Source organism: Manacus vitellinus, unplaced genomic scaffold, assembly GCF_001715985.3.
Source record: "Manacus vitellinus isolate BGI_N305 unplaced genomic scaffold, ASM171598v3 scaffold_0_pilon, whole genome shotgun sequence".
Classification (NCBI taxonomy): domain Eukaryota; kingdom Metazoa; phylum Chordata; class Aves; order Passeriformes; family Pipridae; genus Manacus; species Manacus vitellinus.
Window position 1 is genome coordinate 51,791,418 of NW_021938789.1, and position 18,226 is coordinate 51,809,643.

The following is an 18,226-nucleotide window of genomic DNA, read 5'->3' on the forward strand; positions in this document are numbered from 1 at the left end:
CTATTTGTACATGTGTTCTTAAATTGACATGTGTTTTTTCCCTAAAATTCAAGTTTATGTCAACACCCTTCTGTACAAAAATCCCCTTCTAAGGTAACCTGGAAATTGAAAATTTAACTTAGTGTGTGCTATTATGTCTGTGAATCTGTAATTTTATCTTCCTTGCACTATTTCATCTTTCCAGTTCGTTTCCTGGATGCTTATGCAGAGTTGTGACAAAGCTGAATAAAAAAAGGTATGAAACATGGTTTTTAAAATACCTACTTGATATTTATTAAAATATCAATTTTTTTGACAATAGCAAATGCTACTCCTCAATTTTGTAGCAGATGTTATGGAAATTAGCAGTGGCTTCTGCAGAAACCCTGGGTCTGACTACAAAAAACAGATTGTGAGATTCTGAGTTCCCAGCTTAAGTTGGAGCAAGGACTCCACTGCGAGGATGTATCTCTGTCAAGGGGGTAAAATTCCTTTATATTTGCGATGCTGTTCTACAGCTGTCTGTTTCCTCTCATGCAGTTCAACTGTAAGTGATTGATTAAAATGTTATTTCCACAGGCCCCGTGTCACTTGTTTCAAAACTCACATGGGAATATTCTGGAGCACAGCTACAGATTACGAGTGTATGAACCTTAATTCTGTAGCACTCATTGCAAGGCTTGCAAAGGGAAGCTGGAGAACAATGTAGGTTCTTTCCTATTCTCCTTCACCCTCACTTCTCTGCCTCCTGTCCTTGTCCTAGGTCTGCACCAGTGCCTCCAAACCAAGTACTTCTGACAGGAGCGCACACGCTCCCTCTGCTTCTTTGATTCTGTCACTCTACCTTGGATAATTTTTGCAAGAGACATAGAAATGTAACCATCCTCGAAGGAGTTGTGTAAGAGAAGGCAGAGAGGCCTGGCAGAGAGACCTAGACAAGTTAGAAGGCTGGGCAATCACCAACTATGGAAAATTTAACAAAGACAAGTGCCAGATTCTGTACTGGGGACAGGTCAACCCTGGATGTATGTACAGACTGTGGAATGAGAGGCTGGAGAGCAGCACTGTGGAAGGAGACCTGGGTGGCCTGGTCAAAGCCAAGTTGGACATCAGTCAGCAGTGCCCTGGCAGCCAGGAGAGCCAACCGTGCCCGGGGGGGCATCAGGCAAAGCATCGCCAGCCAGTCGAGGGAGGGGATTGTCCCGCTCTACTCTGCATTGGGGCTGTTTCAAGTCCTGTGTCCTTCAAGTCCTTTCAATGTGGAGCTTGAGTCCTGTGTGCAGTTTTGGGAGCCACAATATAAGAAGGCTATAAATCTATTAGAGAGTGTCCAAAGGAGGAACATGAAGATGGTGAAGAGTCTAAAGGGGAAGCTGTACAAGGGGTGGCTGAGGGCACTTGGTCTGTTCAGCCTGGAGAAGGGGAACCTGAGGGAGACCTCATTGTGGTCTACACCTGCTGCACGAGGGGAAGTGGAGGAGCAGGAACTGCTCTCTTCTCTCTGCTGACCAGTGACAGGACCTGAGGGAACAGCATGACTCTGTGTCAGGGGAGGTTCAGGTTAGATATTAGAAAAGGTTTCGTCACCCAGAGGGTGGCTGGGCACTGGAACAGGCTCCCTAGGGAAATGGTCACAGCACCAAGCCTGACACAGTTCAAAAAGTGTTTGAACGACACTGTCGGGCCCATGGTGTGATTCTCGGGGATGGTCCTGTGCAAGGCCAGGAGTTGGACTCAATAATTCTTGTTGAGTCCCTTCCAACTCAGTATATTGTATGATTGTAAGTCTCTTAGAGCAATAAGGTTCCGTAAGTTTGTTTTGTATGACCTGCACAAACCAGGGCAAAGATTACCAGTAACAGCTCAAGAAAGAGCTATAAAGTTGTCTTTATGCATTTTAACACATTTACTATGCATAACTCTGCATATAAAGTCCTCCAAATAAAGATGATCTAGCACTGCTGCACATGACCAGGGAAAAGCTGGCCTGCCAGGAAAGGATTGCTGCAATCTGTGGACCTCTAAAAATGTGGTATCATCCTGTTCAGTCATGCACTTGAAATTGGTCACTATAAAAAAGACTAAGAGCTCATGATAGCAGCAATAATGGGACAGCGAAGATGACTTGCAGTTACACAGAAGAAATGCAAATTTCAGGACAAGGATTATGTGAACTGGCAGAGTAAGTAAATTCACAGTCACCTTTATTTAAAAAAGCAGTGCTCCTACCACTCCAGTGTGGTAAGAAAGACTTCACGTCATCAATCAACTACGCTCCAGAGCAGTAATGATTCCCAAATGGAAAAGGGTATGAGATGTGCACAGGGTTGGCGAGGATTTTGTTGCTGTCTCACATAGACTGGGAGCACATAAGCAGTTGAGACTGCACTGGTGTCCTGATAAGCATCATTTAGCACTGGATTTCTTGCCAGTGAATGTAGGTGCTAATTAAAGTATGCAACCTTTTTTTTTTTTTCAGGTTAAGCCACTAAATGTTAATTTTAGTGTTTAACAAGTTCATAGCTAAAAGATGCAGAAAGACTGAATAGTCTCTTGAAGAAATCAATAGTTGATTTTTTATGGCAGGGAGGACTGAGTCTTGCTAGATATTTCAGCAAAGTACATTAATAGTAAGTATTAAATATAACATACAAGGATGGCATTCACATTATTGACTTGTGTCGTCATAAAAGTACAAAGGAAGGCCTCTTAAAAAAATAATCGAGTGAGTTGCACAGTCAGTTTCATCAAACTCCTCAAGAGTGGAAATTGCATTTTTTCTTCTGGTTTTAAGAGAACTTCTTCATGAAGTGCAGTTTCAGGTACGCGATGGTGAAGAATATTAGTGACATGCAGGCAAGTGCCAGGTGGTTCTGCCACAGGCCCCAGGTACTCGCATCGATGCCTTGACTTTTCAGGTAGTCTTCTCCAGTACACACTCTGCAGATAAACACACATGCATTTATAGACTTTGTCAGTTTGAATTACCTAGGAAGATCCCTAGAAGCTGCAGTGTGATTTAATGTGTACAGCAGGTCAGGCGAACACCAGCTATGTTACTGTTTTATTTTCTATCTGTAAATTTGTTTGTCTTGTAGCTCCAGTTTCCTGTAGGAAGCTGAGATGGATTTTGTGAGGTTGTAAAATTGTAGTGTGCGTGAATGTCTTTCAGTAAATGCAGTTTGAAGAAAAGGGAAGAAGCATACTGTCAGATATTTCTAGTCTTATAAATACTAAATATGACAATGGGCAGAATGCGTGTTCTATGCAGGCAGAATGCAAAAACCCAGTCAAAACTTCATTTTCTCTAAAAAACTCACAGATTCTGCTGGTCATCAGTGTGTATCTCTGATACTCAGACTAATATTTTAGGACTTCTGAAGTTACTCATGGTGGGATTCATTTCAATGAATCAAAATACTTACATCTGGTCCGTTTGTGGATAGCTATTGTTGCTGCTTAAAACTGTGATGTTAATGCTGCCGCAGAAGTTCAGACCCTTCAATTCATTGATTTCTAAAGCCTTTTAAAATAAAGGAAACAATGACAACAGAAATCAGTAGGCAAAGGAATGATACATTATCAAGATGAGATATAATGCAATTAAAATTTATTCTAAAAATGTGATGGTATCACTACTATGTTGGCCAAATTTCTATTTTTTAAGGTGAGCAGCACGGTTCTTTTAAGAAAGGAATGTATGCAGCCCAGACCCTGCTAAGCATGCACCACAGCAGGCTTTACCACCTCCCCTAGGCTAGACTATTTCTGCAGGGGCATAGTAAAGCCCAAATTTCTCTGCAAAACATCACCCTAGCTATATTCTCAAAAACTAGGAAAAAAGCTTTAGCTTGGCAAGTTTTTGTCAAGATGGAAAAGAGAGAGTGATGGAAAAGAGAAGAATTTAATTTAATTTCTTTTTTTTAGTGATAACATTGTTCTTTACTTTGTATCATTTTTGTCCAGCTGCATTGCACTGGGTGTAGTTGTTCAGTTGCTCCCTCATATGAGGTGTTTCTAGCTTACAGAAATGAGCTCTTCCAGACAGCAGTGGGCGCTGGTTGATGAGAAGCCTTTCTTGTTTCAAGATCCTGCACTATGTTCCGAGGTTGCTGTACTTAATTAGTTTTGTTTTGCTCATTAGACCATAAAGTTCGAAGTTTTCTTTATCACAAAAGATACTCCTTTCTATCGAGCCTTTCCCAAATCTGCACACAGGAAAATACAACACTTACTGTCATTCCATATCGAGGGATGCTGAAGTATTTGAGCCAGGAGAGCCAGGGCAGGACACTTGTGAGATTGACCAGCAACCCAGAGAAAAGCTAGAGACAAGAATTACAAAAAAGCCACAACAACAAAAAAAAAAGCAAATTACAAATTACATGCTGTTATCATGTGTTCTTCTCTAGCTCTTGACTCTGCTTCTTCAGATATAAATGAGTGGGAAAGCCTTTCTAAAGAAAAAAAAATATTCCAGTGGAAGAACAAGGGAGAGGGAAGGAATCAGTTGTGTTACCCAGCTTTGAGCCATAACCCCAGGTCTTTCTCCCGAAATAGGTTAACAGGGAATGCTTTTACCCTGTGCATTAAAACCCTCTGCTTCCTGGCAGGGGGTCCTACATGGGCTCGCATGAACTGTCTGCTGCCCCTCAGGTGTGCACCGGGTTTTGCCTGTGTGCCCTGAGTCTGAGGCAATGTGAATGTTGTCTGTGAGTTCGGGGCTGCCTCATTGTTTATGGTGCCCGTCTCCCAGTCTCCCAGCTGGAGCTGTTTGTGTGTTGTCTGGTTCTGACATGCCCAGTGGTGGGCTCTGCAGCTGAGAAGCACAGCTGGAGCAGTGGTCTCAGAGAGCAGGAGGCTGCAGGTCATGTTCTCAGCCAGACACACTTGTCTTTTGCAAAGCTAAGGGCGAAAGAAAAAAATGTAGCTATAGGTGGCTTTTCTCCTTTCAAGGCAGTTTGCTGGTTGCCAGAGCCACACCGAAGAGGGCGGAGGGAGCCACCTTCTCCCGCCGCCCTCACACCCAAACCCCCAGCCACCCCCCCCCCGCGCGGTTCTTTTTTGTTCAAAGGACGAATCAGAATATTCAACCCCACAGCATCAGAATACTCAAATCAGACAAATCAGGATATGCAACATGCTCGACCCCAACAGTCTTTTTGCAGAATTCAGCTGAACTCTGAGCTAGTAGGATTTCTACATTTCAGCATTTCTAGGGTTTCAGGATTCAGTCTAGAAAACTGAATAATGCTACTCACAATCATAAAAACAAATGTGATAGTCATGAGTAGGTTTGCTACAGCGAGCACGCTCTGTCCTGCTGCAATGGCTAGTGCCATAGAAGTGGCTGTGTAGGACACCATCATAAGGGTAAACATCATTGTAAAGAAGGCTTCTACTGTTGGTTTCAAACCTTAAAGATGAGAACAAGAAGGGTTTCAGTACGATCCTGCCAAAAGCTCTACCATAAGCTGAACACTATCCTGAATTCTGTAGTGTGTACTGCCTACACACTCCCCTTTGTCTGACAGCATGGGCTACATCACCAAGACCCAAGACTGCCGTGGTGCTTGTGACAGCCCCTGTGTATGCCCTGACAGTGGAGGACAGGAGGAATAACTAGTAACACTAGAGATGGCAGAACAGGTAGGAGTTAAAAGTATTTACTCCACATATCCAAAGTGATGGCTTCACTGTGGCTTCAAGTTGTCTATCAAAGAAGAAATTTCTAGTGCAATTCCATGAGCGGCAGTTGTACAGCATTTCACTGGTTTCCAGCAGAGAGCTCTCCTAAAGGACCTAGTAGACTTATGGTGACTGTGGATTTGGTAGCAAGGTCTATCTCACTCCAGTTTCACAGTCTTAGACCCTCTTGGTGATGCAGCCTTTTTTCCTATTCCTTAGGGAAAAAATCTCAGACCAAAGCACACTGTGATTATTTTTAAGTCTTGCTTGTACTTTCAAGCTTTTGGGACATCCCAAAAGGATGTCATCATCTGAAAACTTACTCTAGGAAAATGGTCTGCTGTGGACATATTTTGAGGATGACATTCAAATGTGTTGTTCTAGGGTTGTAAAAGCTGGTGCCAGCAACTTTCAAAGTCTGCTCATTAACCAGAAGGCATCTCACCAAAAATAACAATTTGATACTAATTCACACAATATTAAGATCTTAAATGAAAAATTTTTCTTTTAGGTGTTCTTGCAGGGGTTGTAATCTTGTAATAGTCAACAGAAGTTTAAGATGGCCATAGATGAAAAGGAATAGAACAAACCTATGCAAAAATGGTCACATCATGCTTCCTTCTAGGGACAGGGGACATGAGATGTCACAGATTCTGTGTTGAATGCTTAAATCTTTGAAAGTGTTTCTTTTCTGTAGAAAACCACATGGGTGTGCTAAAAGCAACTGGCAGTAACCACTGCCATGCCAATGTAGTGCTTTACCCTACATAAATATGTACGTGTACATACACATCTATAAAACATATGTTCCACGTTGATTTATTGAGGGGGGTTGGGAGTTGCAGTGTGACCATAGGAGACCATACTTGCCTAACATGAAGTAAACTATACAGGTGAAGATGATGCTTGGTAGAGTCCTTATGGGTATTAAATCAGCCATTAGCTTTGCGATGAAATACGCAGACGTTCTGTAGTACCCACTGATATATTCATGCCTGGAACACGGAGATATGTACAGCATATGACAAATGTAAATCACTAAAAATCAGTATGGTTATTTAGACAAATGAATTCTAGCTCAAACTGGAAAAAAATCTTTCACAATTAGGCTGTAATGCAAATGTCCAGTAAGCCAGACACTGAACGTGGATACTTGTGCATATGGTTTTTAGTAAATATATATTGTGCTATCAAAACAGAAAGGGTAAAGTTTAAATAATTTTCATTTTTTATACAATGTAATATGCATAGCTTTAAAGAATCCAGTTAAATAGTATTTATTGCCTTCACTAGCAAGTCACAAACTTATTAATCAATACCAAAACTGAATATTCAGGGAGTTTTTTTTCCCCTACTCTGTCAGTAATTTTAAACTCAGCTATTTGTGATCACAGCTACTGTTTGGGGGATTTCCAGACAACTCACAGGTTAAAAGAGCACATTTGCAATGAGCACCATCAGTGAAATAAATTGAAAACTCTCCACTTGGTGTACATAAATGACAATTAGCCACAGTAGGGCAGACAAACTTGCTTTATAACAGTAGTGCCTGATAACCTTTTGTATGCTTTACTTACATAAATATCTTTTTTTCCTGAACGAAGAGTTCAATAGCTGAGATGCTGCTGAAACACTGGTTGGTGGTCAGAAAGAACATTGCACCCACTCTACAAAAAGCAAAACAGCAAGCTGTTATTAAAAATGTGATGTAAATGTAGTGTTTCCACTCCTGCGTATGTAAATCCAACTGTAGTGCCTGAAGTTTAGCAGTCTGTGACCTCTCATCCCAAATTCCATGGGAGAAAGCTTGGCTACAAGTCTGAGTCTGTAACAAGCCTGAATTACAATGGTACAGTTAGGATTTGCTTTTGGCATGCAAGAATAGTAAGTTCTCTGATGCAGTTTTTTTACCTTATTTCCTGACACATTAAAAGTTCTCAGATTGTGAGACATTTGTCTGATTGCAAACTGTGAGGTACTGAGTAAGCAACGTGAGAAGTAGTTTTCACTTTTTCCACTGAAATTTAAGGCACTTCATACCCAATTTGAAACTGGGCCATTTTTAGGTAAATGCCATATATGTAGTGTTTCAGGACTAACAGCCTAGAGGTTTCATAGTTGCAAAATCATGTGTCAGGTCATGTATATACAGCTGTCAAAATGATACATAGACCAGAATAATTTGAAAATCTAGCTTTAGGTGCACCTTCTGACTTACTGCTGGTAAATTCAAGTGTGTGTATATAGAAACAGACACAAGATTAAAGCTTTCATTTCCTAGGTTTATGTAGCCAAGTCTGCATATTTTAATCTTTGTTCTTTTCATCTTGGAAAAATCTTTGTAGAAAATAAGTTGAAGTGCTGCCATGCTGAATTAAACCTTTTTAATATGATGTCTGCTCTTAAGCATTTTTAGCAGCCTGACTGGCACTGAAAAGTGTCATCCTACAGAAGCATCATCACTCATTTCATTTAGACTGCTTGTCCAGCTTCCAGCATGGCAGGGCAGAGCTGCATCCCCCTCTCAGTTCTGCAGGGACCAAGGAACATCCTCACTTCAGAGCCACTAACACAGGCTTGGCCTTACTTACTGATTTGAAGGGAAGCATTTGCTTTAAAGAGGTAGAGCTTTAAATCAAATTTTTGAACATCCATTACTCAAACTGACTAACCTGTTCTGTAGTCCAGTGGAGTCCTCTTTAAGTCCAAAGAAAAGGGCACCTACAACCAGTCCCAGAAAAGCCGTAACACACACCTAAATGGAAAAAAAGAAAAGAAGAGGAAAAGTATCATTTTCATTGCTTCAAAACTTCAGTAGGTTTTTTTAAAATATGTAGCAGGTGAGTGCGGATTGACAAGAAGTATTTTCAGAAAGGACAAAAGCTGCCCAAGCTGGGAAGGGGGTCAATGGGGTGTTAGCAACCTGCAGCTCTGCAGTTCTGTGAGTCTCGAGCCATGACATCCTCCAAGAGGTGTCTGAGATACAGCAACTCCCCAGTGCCACCTGCTCGTGGCAGTGGCCAGCTGCTGCTGCCTCATGTGGTCAAGGCAGTGGGACAATGAGACAGGAGGGAAGTATGGAAGCTTCAGCTGCTGCTCACTCTGCCGTGGTGATACTGGCAGGAGGCACAATCCTGCAGTGATATCATGGCTTTTCTGTGACCTCCTGTGGGGCCAGATCTTGAGGATCTGCTCCACGAATGCTGGGAGGATGCTAATACTAGCAATGGGAGGATGAGGATAGCAGAGGCTTGGTGGGGCAGGTTAGAAAGAGGGATCCCCAGCATCACACGGACCTCACCCAAACTCCTTTCCCCAAGCACTGTTTCAGCCATTCTTAGATGGTGTGATTAAATTAATTAATTTGATTGCAACATTTCTCCTCTTTTGTTACTGATAATCTCCACCATTCATTCTCCTTTGGACAGAAAGTGACTCCCCATCTGCTGTCAGTGGCAAGGGTCACTTCAGTTCCAGGGCTGACCACAGCTCTGCAGTGGAGTGCTTCTGTGGGGATTTCTCTGCAGCCATCTCAAGGCTACTTTGAGCTGGGCAATCAGTCTTTCCTGACTGCCAGGCTGAGGATGACATTTTATTTTCATGCCCCACAATGTCTAATTGCTGGGGTCTATCACACATCTTATTCTTGAGACTTTTTTTAACAAGATACTACGACTGGGCTGTAGATGTGCTGATATTTGCAGTCTGTAACACAATTTAAATAGCAAAGATAACACTTGGCTCAGGGATGAAGACTGAAGTGTGTGCATCACACTTTTAAAACGCTAAACACAAATGACAAAAATCACAGGAAAACTGATGGTATCAGGCAGTTCTGTCATCTTTAAGCCCAAGCAATGCATGAGTCTTAACACCATAAACCCCTTGATCCATGGTACCCTATCGCTAAGATCCTGCCGAAAGGAGCAAATGTCAGGGATAATTTAGGTCCTAAGCCAATTGCAGTGGAAAGCAGGGATCATTTCAAGACCAATTTGGAGCAGATTAATGAAAAAAAGGCTTAACAGGCCGTGTACCACTAAAAGAATGCTGGTCAAATCCATCCCTAATGAGGGTGGGGAGATAGAAAAGATTGTGAGAAACAAGTCAGGACTATTAACCTGGGGGTATTAGGAGATCCTTGAGAGCCTAATTCTTGTCACAAGGTCAAGCTTTTACAAAGCAATTATTAAAGATCTCCATAGTATCAACATACAGACACACACACATATATCAAAGCCTTTTAACCTCGGGGATTCTGGACTCATTTCCCCTCCACACTGGCCATTTTTTCACTCATTATAAAAGCCATGATGAAGATAATTTATACCCCTGGATCCAGACCAATTTTTCTGTTGTCTCCTCTAGAATTGCTGAGAATTGTGAGTTTTGCTGCTGCTGTGACTGCAGTTTGGCCCATGAATTACAGGATTCCTGAGGATTAGTCATTCTGCAGCCAGACATTCTTTATTTCTGAAGGCAATGTACAGCTTTGAAGAAGTCAACACTTTTGGTGTTGATTCTCCTGAAAAAGCAGCACTAACAGGGCCAGTCATGTAGAACATGCTTATCTTTCGTGGTGGGTGTTAGACCCCATTGTGGGTCCTCATCACATCTTATCCAGAAGACATCACTGCCAATATGGACAGCCAAATGACCAAACAGCACGCACATTACGAGACTGTGAAAATATTTTTGCGCTTGAGCCAACTGCCAGCACTTCATTTTGTACTGAAGGTTAATTAGGTACGCTAATGTAGTCTGTTAACTTTTCCTGGCAGGGGAGAAGATTGGAGGCCAAACCCCACAGTGCCAAGCCTGGACAATTAGAGTCAAGTTTGAAGAATATTCATGAGCAAACACAAGAAACTACTTGGGACATAAGGTGCTCCTGGCCAGGAGCAGCAGAATACCCTACTGGAAAAGATCTTGCCTCCTAAAGTCTTTCAGTAGTCCAAAATTAATTACTGAACAGTCCTGCATGCCTCTCATTTGGGAGCATTGAGGACACCTAGGGAATCAGATTCCCAGACCTTGAACACACTTTCTTCAGATGCTTTCTACAGTCAAAATATCAAGAGGCAAAACTATCCCAGTGACTCATCTAATAATAGAGGAGTCAAATAAATTCAACATATACCACAAAACAACAGATACAAATAGCGTTACCTGAGCTATGGAAGCTTGAGGGTTTCGTATCATATTTTTAAACGTGCGCCTGGACACCCATTTCAACTGATGAAGGAAGGAATTGGCATATGTGATTTGTCGGAAAACTGATTTGGTTTTCTTTTTATTTCCCAAAGAAATATTCTCTAATTGTGCTTTTGTTTCTCGGTAGTACGTAGAGCTGGAGTATTTTTCTGCGAAGTGCTCGGCCAAGGTATATTCAGTGCGTTCTTCAGTGTTCTCTGCTGAAAAGATTAAAAAGAAACATGACCGTGCCTGTAAGGGATGGGAAGGTTGTTTAAGAGTTAGGCCAGGGAAGTTTTGTTGGGATGGGAGAGTTACTAATGAACCAGAAGAATTAATATGCACATGTAGTTTCAGTGATTCATTGCCCTCATAGCATGCAGTTCAAAAGAGTTTGTGTAAGTAAGACCAAACCTCTGTGCTTGTCTGTGCAACCTGACCACAGGCAGCAGCTTCACAGCAGACTCACTAGGTAAACCCTTGTCTGCCCATGAAGCTTCAACATGACAACAATATAGCTTTTAATCAAAAAGTGACTTTAACACCCGCTTCTAACTCCTCAAGGTTTCTGTAAATGATCTGTTTCACAGATCTGATGAGATAACTCTAGACTTTCCAGACTTTTAAATCCAGGTAATCCTGCATGTCTCTACTTTAGTCATGAAGAAATTTCAGCTGAACCTCCATTTTTTCTCAACTATAGTCCAATGTGCTTTTTCCAACAACATCTATTACCAGGTATAATATTTTTCAGATCCTGAAAAATGCATTTGGTAAAACAGTTGCTTTTTTTGGTAAAGATATAGTGAAACTTTGTGTTTGAGTACACAGTATATTCACAACTTCATGTCCCTTTTCAGTCCTGGGAAAAGAGAGTATGCTATTAATGAGTGGCAGCAGAAAAGGATGAAAAAGCATGCTACTGAACATAGGCAAGATCTGATTTTTTAGTTTGGGGTTAATTTCTGCCTTACCACAGCTTCAGGGAAGCATCAAGTGAACGCTGGTCCCCTATCTCTACGCTCTCTTCCCACCTGGCTCAGAGGAAGGAAAACAGTAATTTCCTAACAGATTAACCATTCCATTGGTTAATGGAATACAAGTCATAATTGCATCAAATTATGTCCATAACTGGTTTATCATCTCTGCTTCTGCAGGACTTCAGCTGGTTTGCCTTGAAGATGAAAACTCTTTCTCTGTGTTGAGAATTGCCAAAATAGTTTCTTATACTCCCAGACATTATAATTTCAATACAGGAAAATATTCTTGCACCTTTAACATCTCATTATTTGAATGTGACACAAAAGCATGCAGGTCAGTTTATGGATAGCAGTGACAAATTACTAAATACCTATTTATGAGAGGCAAACTATTCTTGCATAGGCAGGAATGTTTTATATAGTAGAGCTGCATGTGAATTTGGTACTTATTACAGGTTGTGCTAATTATTTTCCACACATAAACAAAAAGGATTTAGGAATTGCATGTTTGTGGGGTTTTTTCCTTTAAAGCAACATGGATCAGCAGTGCATGACACTTATGCATACAAACAGCCATACACTGTACAACAAAGTTATTGGTTGGTTGACACCTGAGAATGTTGTGTTGGACACCTCCTGGCAAAATACATGTTGTGATAATTTGACTCAGCTCTGCATTTCATACCTTTGTTAATCTCACCAGTCTTGTTCATTGCCACAGCGGTGGAGTCTCCATTGATGACGTCCAGGAAAAAGTCAGCAGGGTTGTTGTACGGCTCGCACTGGTACCCTGTGGTGACAGCAGTGCAAGCCCTGAGTGATGGTTGTGTGACTGGACAAAGGCTGTCAAGAACACAGCTACACGCTGTGCCCACTGAGCTGCCCACTGTACCATGGGCAGGGCAGGATTCAAAAGGTCTGTGCTTTCCCAAGGGATGAATGGCACTGCCAGGCAGCTCCATCAGTAAAAGCAAGGCGACAGCTGGCAATGTGCCTTCCCAGCCCTAGCGTGGGCTTTGTCTAGTTAAGATGCACCCAGGAACAGTTCATTAGAGGCCAGACCTATCATCCAAACCTACATGTGGGTTAAGAGGAGAAAGTCCCAGAGAAATGCTTAGCCTATTAAAACCCTGGGCTTGCTAATACATGCTGTGGCCAACTCTGACCCACAGTTATTGGCATTTTATTCAAGTTAGTGCACACTAAGGGTGTTGCTGCAAAAGTTGTGCTCACCAAAGGACTGGAAGTACCCAATGGCATGCTGGGCTGGCCCATGGTACAGCACTCTCCCTGCAGCCAGCAGCGTCAAGTTGTCAAACAGTCGGAATATGGAGTACCGAGGCTGGTGGATGGAGAAGATTATCGTTTTTCCTTGTTTTGACATTCTAAATGTGAAGAACAACACGGGTGTTAGCTTTACAAGTCAATTCAGCCTTTAGATAAAAGAATTCAAAAGTTCAGTTAAGCCTTGGTGAAGTTTGATTAACTTGTCATGCCAGAGAGGGGAGGAAGAAGGAAAAAAAAAAAAGAGAAAGAAAATATTCAAATCATATTCATAGTGTCCGTATGAGAAAAGAATTCTCACTTTGGAGAGAGAGAATTCATACAGACATTTTCCTACCCCCTTTGCAGACTTGGCTCGCTGGTAAACAATTACATGTCTGATTTCCCTATTTCCTCATTCTAACTGTAATTTAAGTAAAATACGACCCAAGCGTAGCAGAGAGGAGTGTTGAAAACAGGAGGCTGTTTCCTAGGCCATCACCTTTTCAGTAGCAGTAGAACAGCATTAGCAGTGCTGGCATCAAGTCCAGTAGTTGGCTCATCCAAAAACAAGATGGCAGGATCCGTGATGATCTCCATCCCAATATTGGTCCTTTTCCGCTCTCCTCCGGACACCCCACGAGTGAACTGGGTGCCAACCTGCCACAAAACAAGAAACTTGTCTCATTTGGCCTGATGACAAATCCTTGAGTGAACAGTATCCTACCCACACAGCACTATTTGGGAAGAGTTGTAAGAAATTTTGGCCCTACTCTCTGGAATAGATGTAAATGTTATTTCACACATAGGCTATTTATTAATGTTAGTACTACTTGAGGTGTTCTCTTTTTCTCCAGACACAGACTACCTTTCCCTTTCCCTGCAATGTAGTAGCACAGGGCAGCATCAGTGCAGTCTGTACAGATCCCCATAGAGAAATGTTATTAATTATTGTATTACTGAAACAGACTGTTGAAATTAGCCTTTTTTTAATCTGCCATGCTGAGCCATTTGGCTCATTAAATAAATCACTTAATATTTACTCATGGTTTAAGCACCATATTTACATGCCTTACCTTGGAATCTGCCACTTTGCTCAAACCCAGTTCCTTGATGATCTGATTCACTCGTTCTTTTTTTTCCTGTTCCTTTACTGACTTTGGCAAGCGAAGTGCTGCTGAGAACGTCAGATTTTCTCTTACAGTCAGGGTTCCCATCACCACATCATCCTTCATTAAAAAAAAAAAAAGATACTTGGAGGTTGCTTAGAAACTTCTATTTGTTCCTCCGAGAACTGCATTTATCTATGTTTTGTGCTGTTCTTGCATGCAGAGGGACAGTAGCAATGGCCAGAGCATGTGATAAGGTGTATCTTCAATGCCTGTGTCATAGCAGTGTTGATTCCGTGCACGTAATTGTATTTGACTCAATTCATAAAGCAACGTAATATAGGAACATCCTTCATCATGCATGATATCAAAATCCATAAATAGCAAAGTAATTAAAAACTATCCCTTTTGTCTTCTTACCTTATGCAGTTTTTTGGAGGTGTTGAGGGAGAGACTGAAGGGCTGAAGGGACTTAAGGAGCAGCTACATCTCAGGTCATTATCAGAGTGTGTTTGTTAAGGCAGCCCCAGCCTACCAGGGGAGCAGGGAGAAAAGAAGGAAGGAAAACAGAGGTTGTGTCCATGTGGGTGAAGATGAAGGGTGAAGGTGTTCCAAACTTGTTTCAGCAAAGGAGGAAGGACGGTAGGTTTTTTAGATATTATCTGCTTGTCTCTTGCAAGGGAATCTGTTAGATTTGGGAGTTCAGAGTGACGTGTGTTTTGAGATACCCCCTTTCTGTAACATGCTGACCATGCTTTTACAATTTTCATAGAAGCACCTCTTCAGGCCTTGATAGATTTGCAAGCCTGCTGCTGAGCACGAGGAGTGGGGAGGGGAAAGAAATTAAAAATGTGGTTTTCCTTCTTTTGTCCATCTTCCCAGCCCACCCTGGCAGAACAAAGGTTTTCTTAGAACGGGAGTTAGTGACATTGTTACTGGGCAAGTGGAGGTGCCAGGTGCATATTACCAGAAAACATCATACTTGGAAAATACTCCGTGCATATTGATAGCCTACAGCTGTTCCCCCAAATGGAGAACAAGAAGGGATCCAGATCGAAAGCATCTGCTCCCATAAGCTGTAAAGCAACTCAAATACAAAGCACAGTATTTTTCCCAGCAAGGGTAGATGTGTAGAGAGTTGCTACAGCAACAGCCCTGCTTCTTGGATCACAGCAAAGTACACTTGGAACACAGCAGCAACTTTTTACAATAGAATCCATACAGTGATCAAAATTGCCTACCTGTACTACGTACCCAGAGGTACATTTAAAGTTGGCAGGCTGAGGAGCTCCATTGATCAAAATGTCACCAGAAAGCCCATGGGGATCCTTCCTTGCAGCCAAAATGTCAAGTAGCCTAGAGGAAAAGTTAGTTACTTTGTCAGATGAGCATGCAGGAGGTAAAGATCCCTGAGTCACAAGCCCAGTTCATGGAACAAACAGCTACATGAAAGCATACCACGTTAAACATTTGCAATTTAGAAAATCCCCAGCAACTTTGAAGGACTGAGTTGGTTTTTTTCCTGGTTTCCTAAGGAAATGAGATCTGTGCAATTTTATGTCCATTTTTTCAAGAAATTGAGCTTTGCTTAGAATGATGCATAAAGATAGTGTTATCAGCAAAGTCTGGACTAAAGCTGAATTTCATCTTTGTCATATAACCTGACTGTCTTTTTTGAATTCAAGTATTTCTCAGAAACAGGTGAGATTTGCACAGACCTAAAATAAAAGCATGATCTTTCTCTGAAAGTATTGTCCATAACTGCTAAATATGTGCAGTTTCATTTTCTCTTTGGTATAATCTCTGTGTAGGACAAAGGGGGCACTTACGAAGATTTACCACTGCCAGTGGGTCCCAAAATTGCATTCAGTCCAGGTCTCATGATGCCACTGTAAGACAAAACAGATTTACAAAATAAATAGAGTGCATTTACCTCTTTTACTGTTTCAACTGGTAGGCTGTGTAACTTATCTGTACAACTACCTTCTGCATCCCATTAATTTTGGAATTAATGAAGCTGCCTGATCACTAGCAAGATTTATGATCAGTCCAACTCCACTTTAATTTTTATTCCTAATTCAAGAAGAACCAGTCTTCATATAATGAAGACAGTACAGAAACATGAGTAAAATGTAAAAAAATCTGTACATATATTTTTACCCCATGGATCTCTGCAAGTGAAGCACACACTTGCTTTAACCATATTCAGTTCTAAAGGTATTATTCTCTTTAACAGAGAGAATAATGGTCCCTGTAGGCAGAACATACTAGGGATTTGTCTTTACTTAAACTGCAGTTGACAGTTTCTCTGTATCTGACATTAAGCCACACGAAACTCAAAAGCCAGATAGAAAATGTTCCAAATGACCAATGTCAGTCAGCTGAGTTACCACAACATATGGCTCTTGAGGATGTTAGGAAAGACTTTAGGAGCTCATGTTTAGGAGGTGTGGAAATTGCACAGACAAAGAGCAGAACAGACAGAGCTACACAAAAGGGTGAATATTTACGATAGAAATTGAAGTTAGGGAGTTGAAAGTCACAGGTGACTTGGAATGGCATATTGTATAAGCACTTGCCACTTAGTTTAACTGCTGAACTGTGAATGGGCAAACTTTATGCATCGATTATTGAACAAAGGCCATAATGACACAATTCCTTTACTACAGTAGTGCTCAATGTTGGGGGGAAAAAAAACAAACAACCCAACAAAAAAACACCAACGACCCAGAAAACTATGCATCTCTTTAAAATTAACATAACCCTCGCTTATATTACTGTCTTACACATTATAAGTAAACTTCCCAAGATTAACCTTTCCAAAGGCCACCTTAGGGTGGGAGACACAACCATCGAGGACAGGCTGTTGGTATCTCGGTTAAACACTACAGCCCAGTGGGAGAACTGCCAAGTACTGCAGAATGATCAGAGCTGGCTGGTGTGGCCCTGTGCCGATAGCAGCCAGGAGGGCTGTACCCCTAGGGCCCAGGGAAATGATGCCCAGCAGCATGAGCTTTCTGATGTACAGGCTCAGCACTAGAGACTGAGGACCACTGGAGCCTAGCAGGAAGCTTAAGCACAGCTGATAGCAGACATGAACATATAATTTTTCTAAATCTTGGTCAAATATTGTATATTGTGCTCAGTGATGTGAGTGGACTCAGCTGTCCAGACAGAAAAAAAAAAAATACACGTACTCTAAAGAGATATTTAAATACATACTTGACATCTCTCAAAACTTCTTTAGTGGCTGTTTTTTGACAGCACAGGAACCCAGTCTTCATCTTCACACGGTAGCAGATGTTGTGGAAAGTGAGCACGCTCCCTGCTCTGCCAGCTAAGTCTGGCGAGGACGGCCTTCTGCTGGGGATGCCATTTGTATTCGAGTCTGACATCTGAATGCACAGGTGCGGCTGGTCTTCTGCCATCCTTCCTCTGCAAATGGAAAAACAGGTAGGGTAAGATTTGATTAGGTATGGAGAGGAAAGATGCGTCTTTTGGGTCCACTGTTCGACACTGAACCTATGGTGGGCCTTGCAGATGTCCATCTAGATCTCTCTCTTCTGGATAACAGTTTGGGTCCTGTGGGGTCAGACCTCGATATGACATGGAGCTGATGAGGAGCTGGGTCTGCCCTACTGCTTCACACCTCATGCGGTGTTAGGGTGGTAGAACGGTCTCCCTCCACCCTGACGGTCTGGTGTGGTGGCTTGACCTTGCCAGGCCACCAGATGCCCACCCAGCTGCCCTCTCAGGTGAATGTCTGTTCAGGCACCTGGACCACCCTCTCCCACTCTTTCCTCACTGTCCTTGGTGTCTGTACAGCTGTTTCTCTCGTATTTTCCAGCATCAATGACGTGCTCAGCTTTGCCAGCAGTGGGTCCGCTGGCACCAGCTGGAAGTGGCCGTGTCTGGCGAAGGGAAACCCCATGTTCTTTCTCACAGAGGCCTCCCCCTACAACACCCTCCCTGCGGCAGCACCTGGCCACAGGCACCACATATCTGTTCTCCAGA

General features: G+C 42.1%; 1 protein-coding gene across 1 annotated transcript; it reads right to left on the reverse strand.

The window, feature by feature from the left end:
* Positions 1-2,636: 2,636 nt before the first annotated feature.
* Positions 2,637-17,640, reverse strand: ABCG2 (ATP binding cassette subfamily G member 2 (Junior blood group)). The gene is made up of 15 exons (XM_018084592.2): positions 17,435-17,640; positions 16,042-16,101; positions 15,454-15,568; positions 14,180-14,332; positions 13,606-13,763; positions 13,074-13,225; positions 12,526-12,630; positions 10,837-11,081; positions 8,340-8,422; positions 7,245-7,334; positions 6,538-6,662; positions 5,241-5,395; positions 4,215-4,304; positions 3,405-3,502; positions 2,637-2,919 (listed from the first exon to the last, which is right to left on the reverse strand). The coding sequence occupies exons 1-15, from the start codon at positions 17,638-17,640 to the stop codon at positions 2,769-2,771; spliced, it is 1,986 nt and encodes a 661-aa protein (XP_017940081.1). The 3' UTR covers positions 2,637-2,768.
* Between the last annotated feature and the right edge of the window lie 586 nt (positions 17,641-18,226).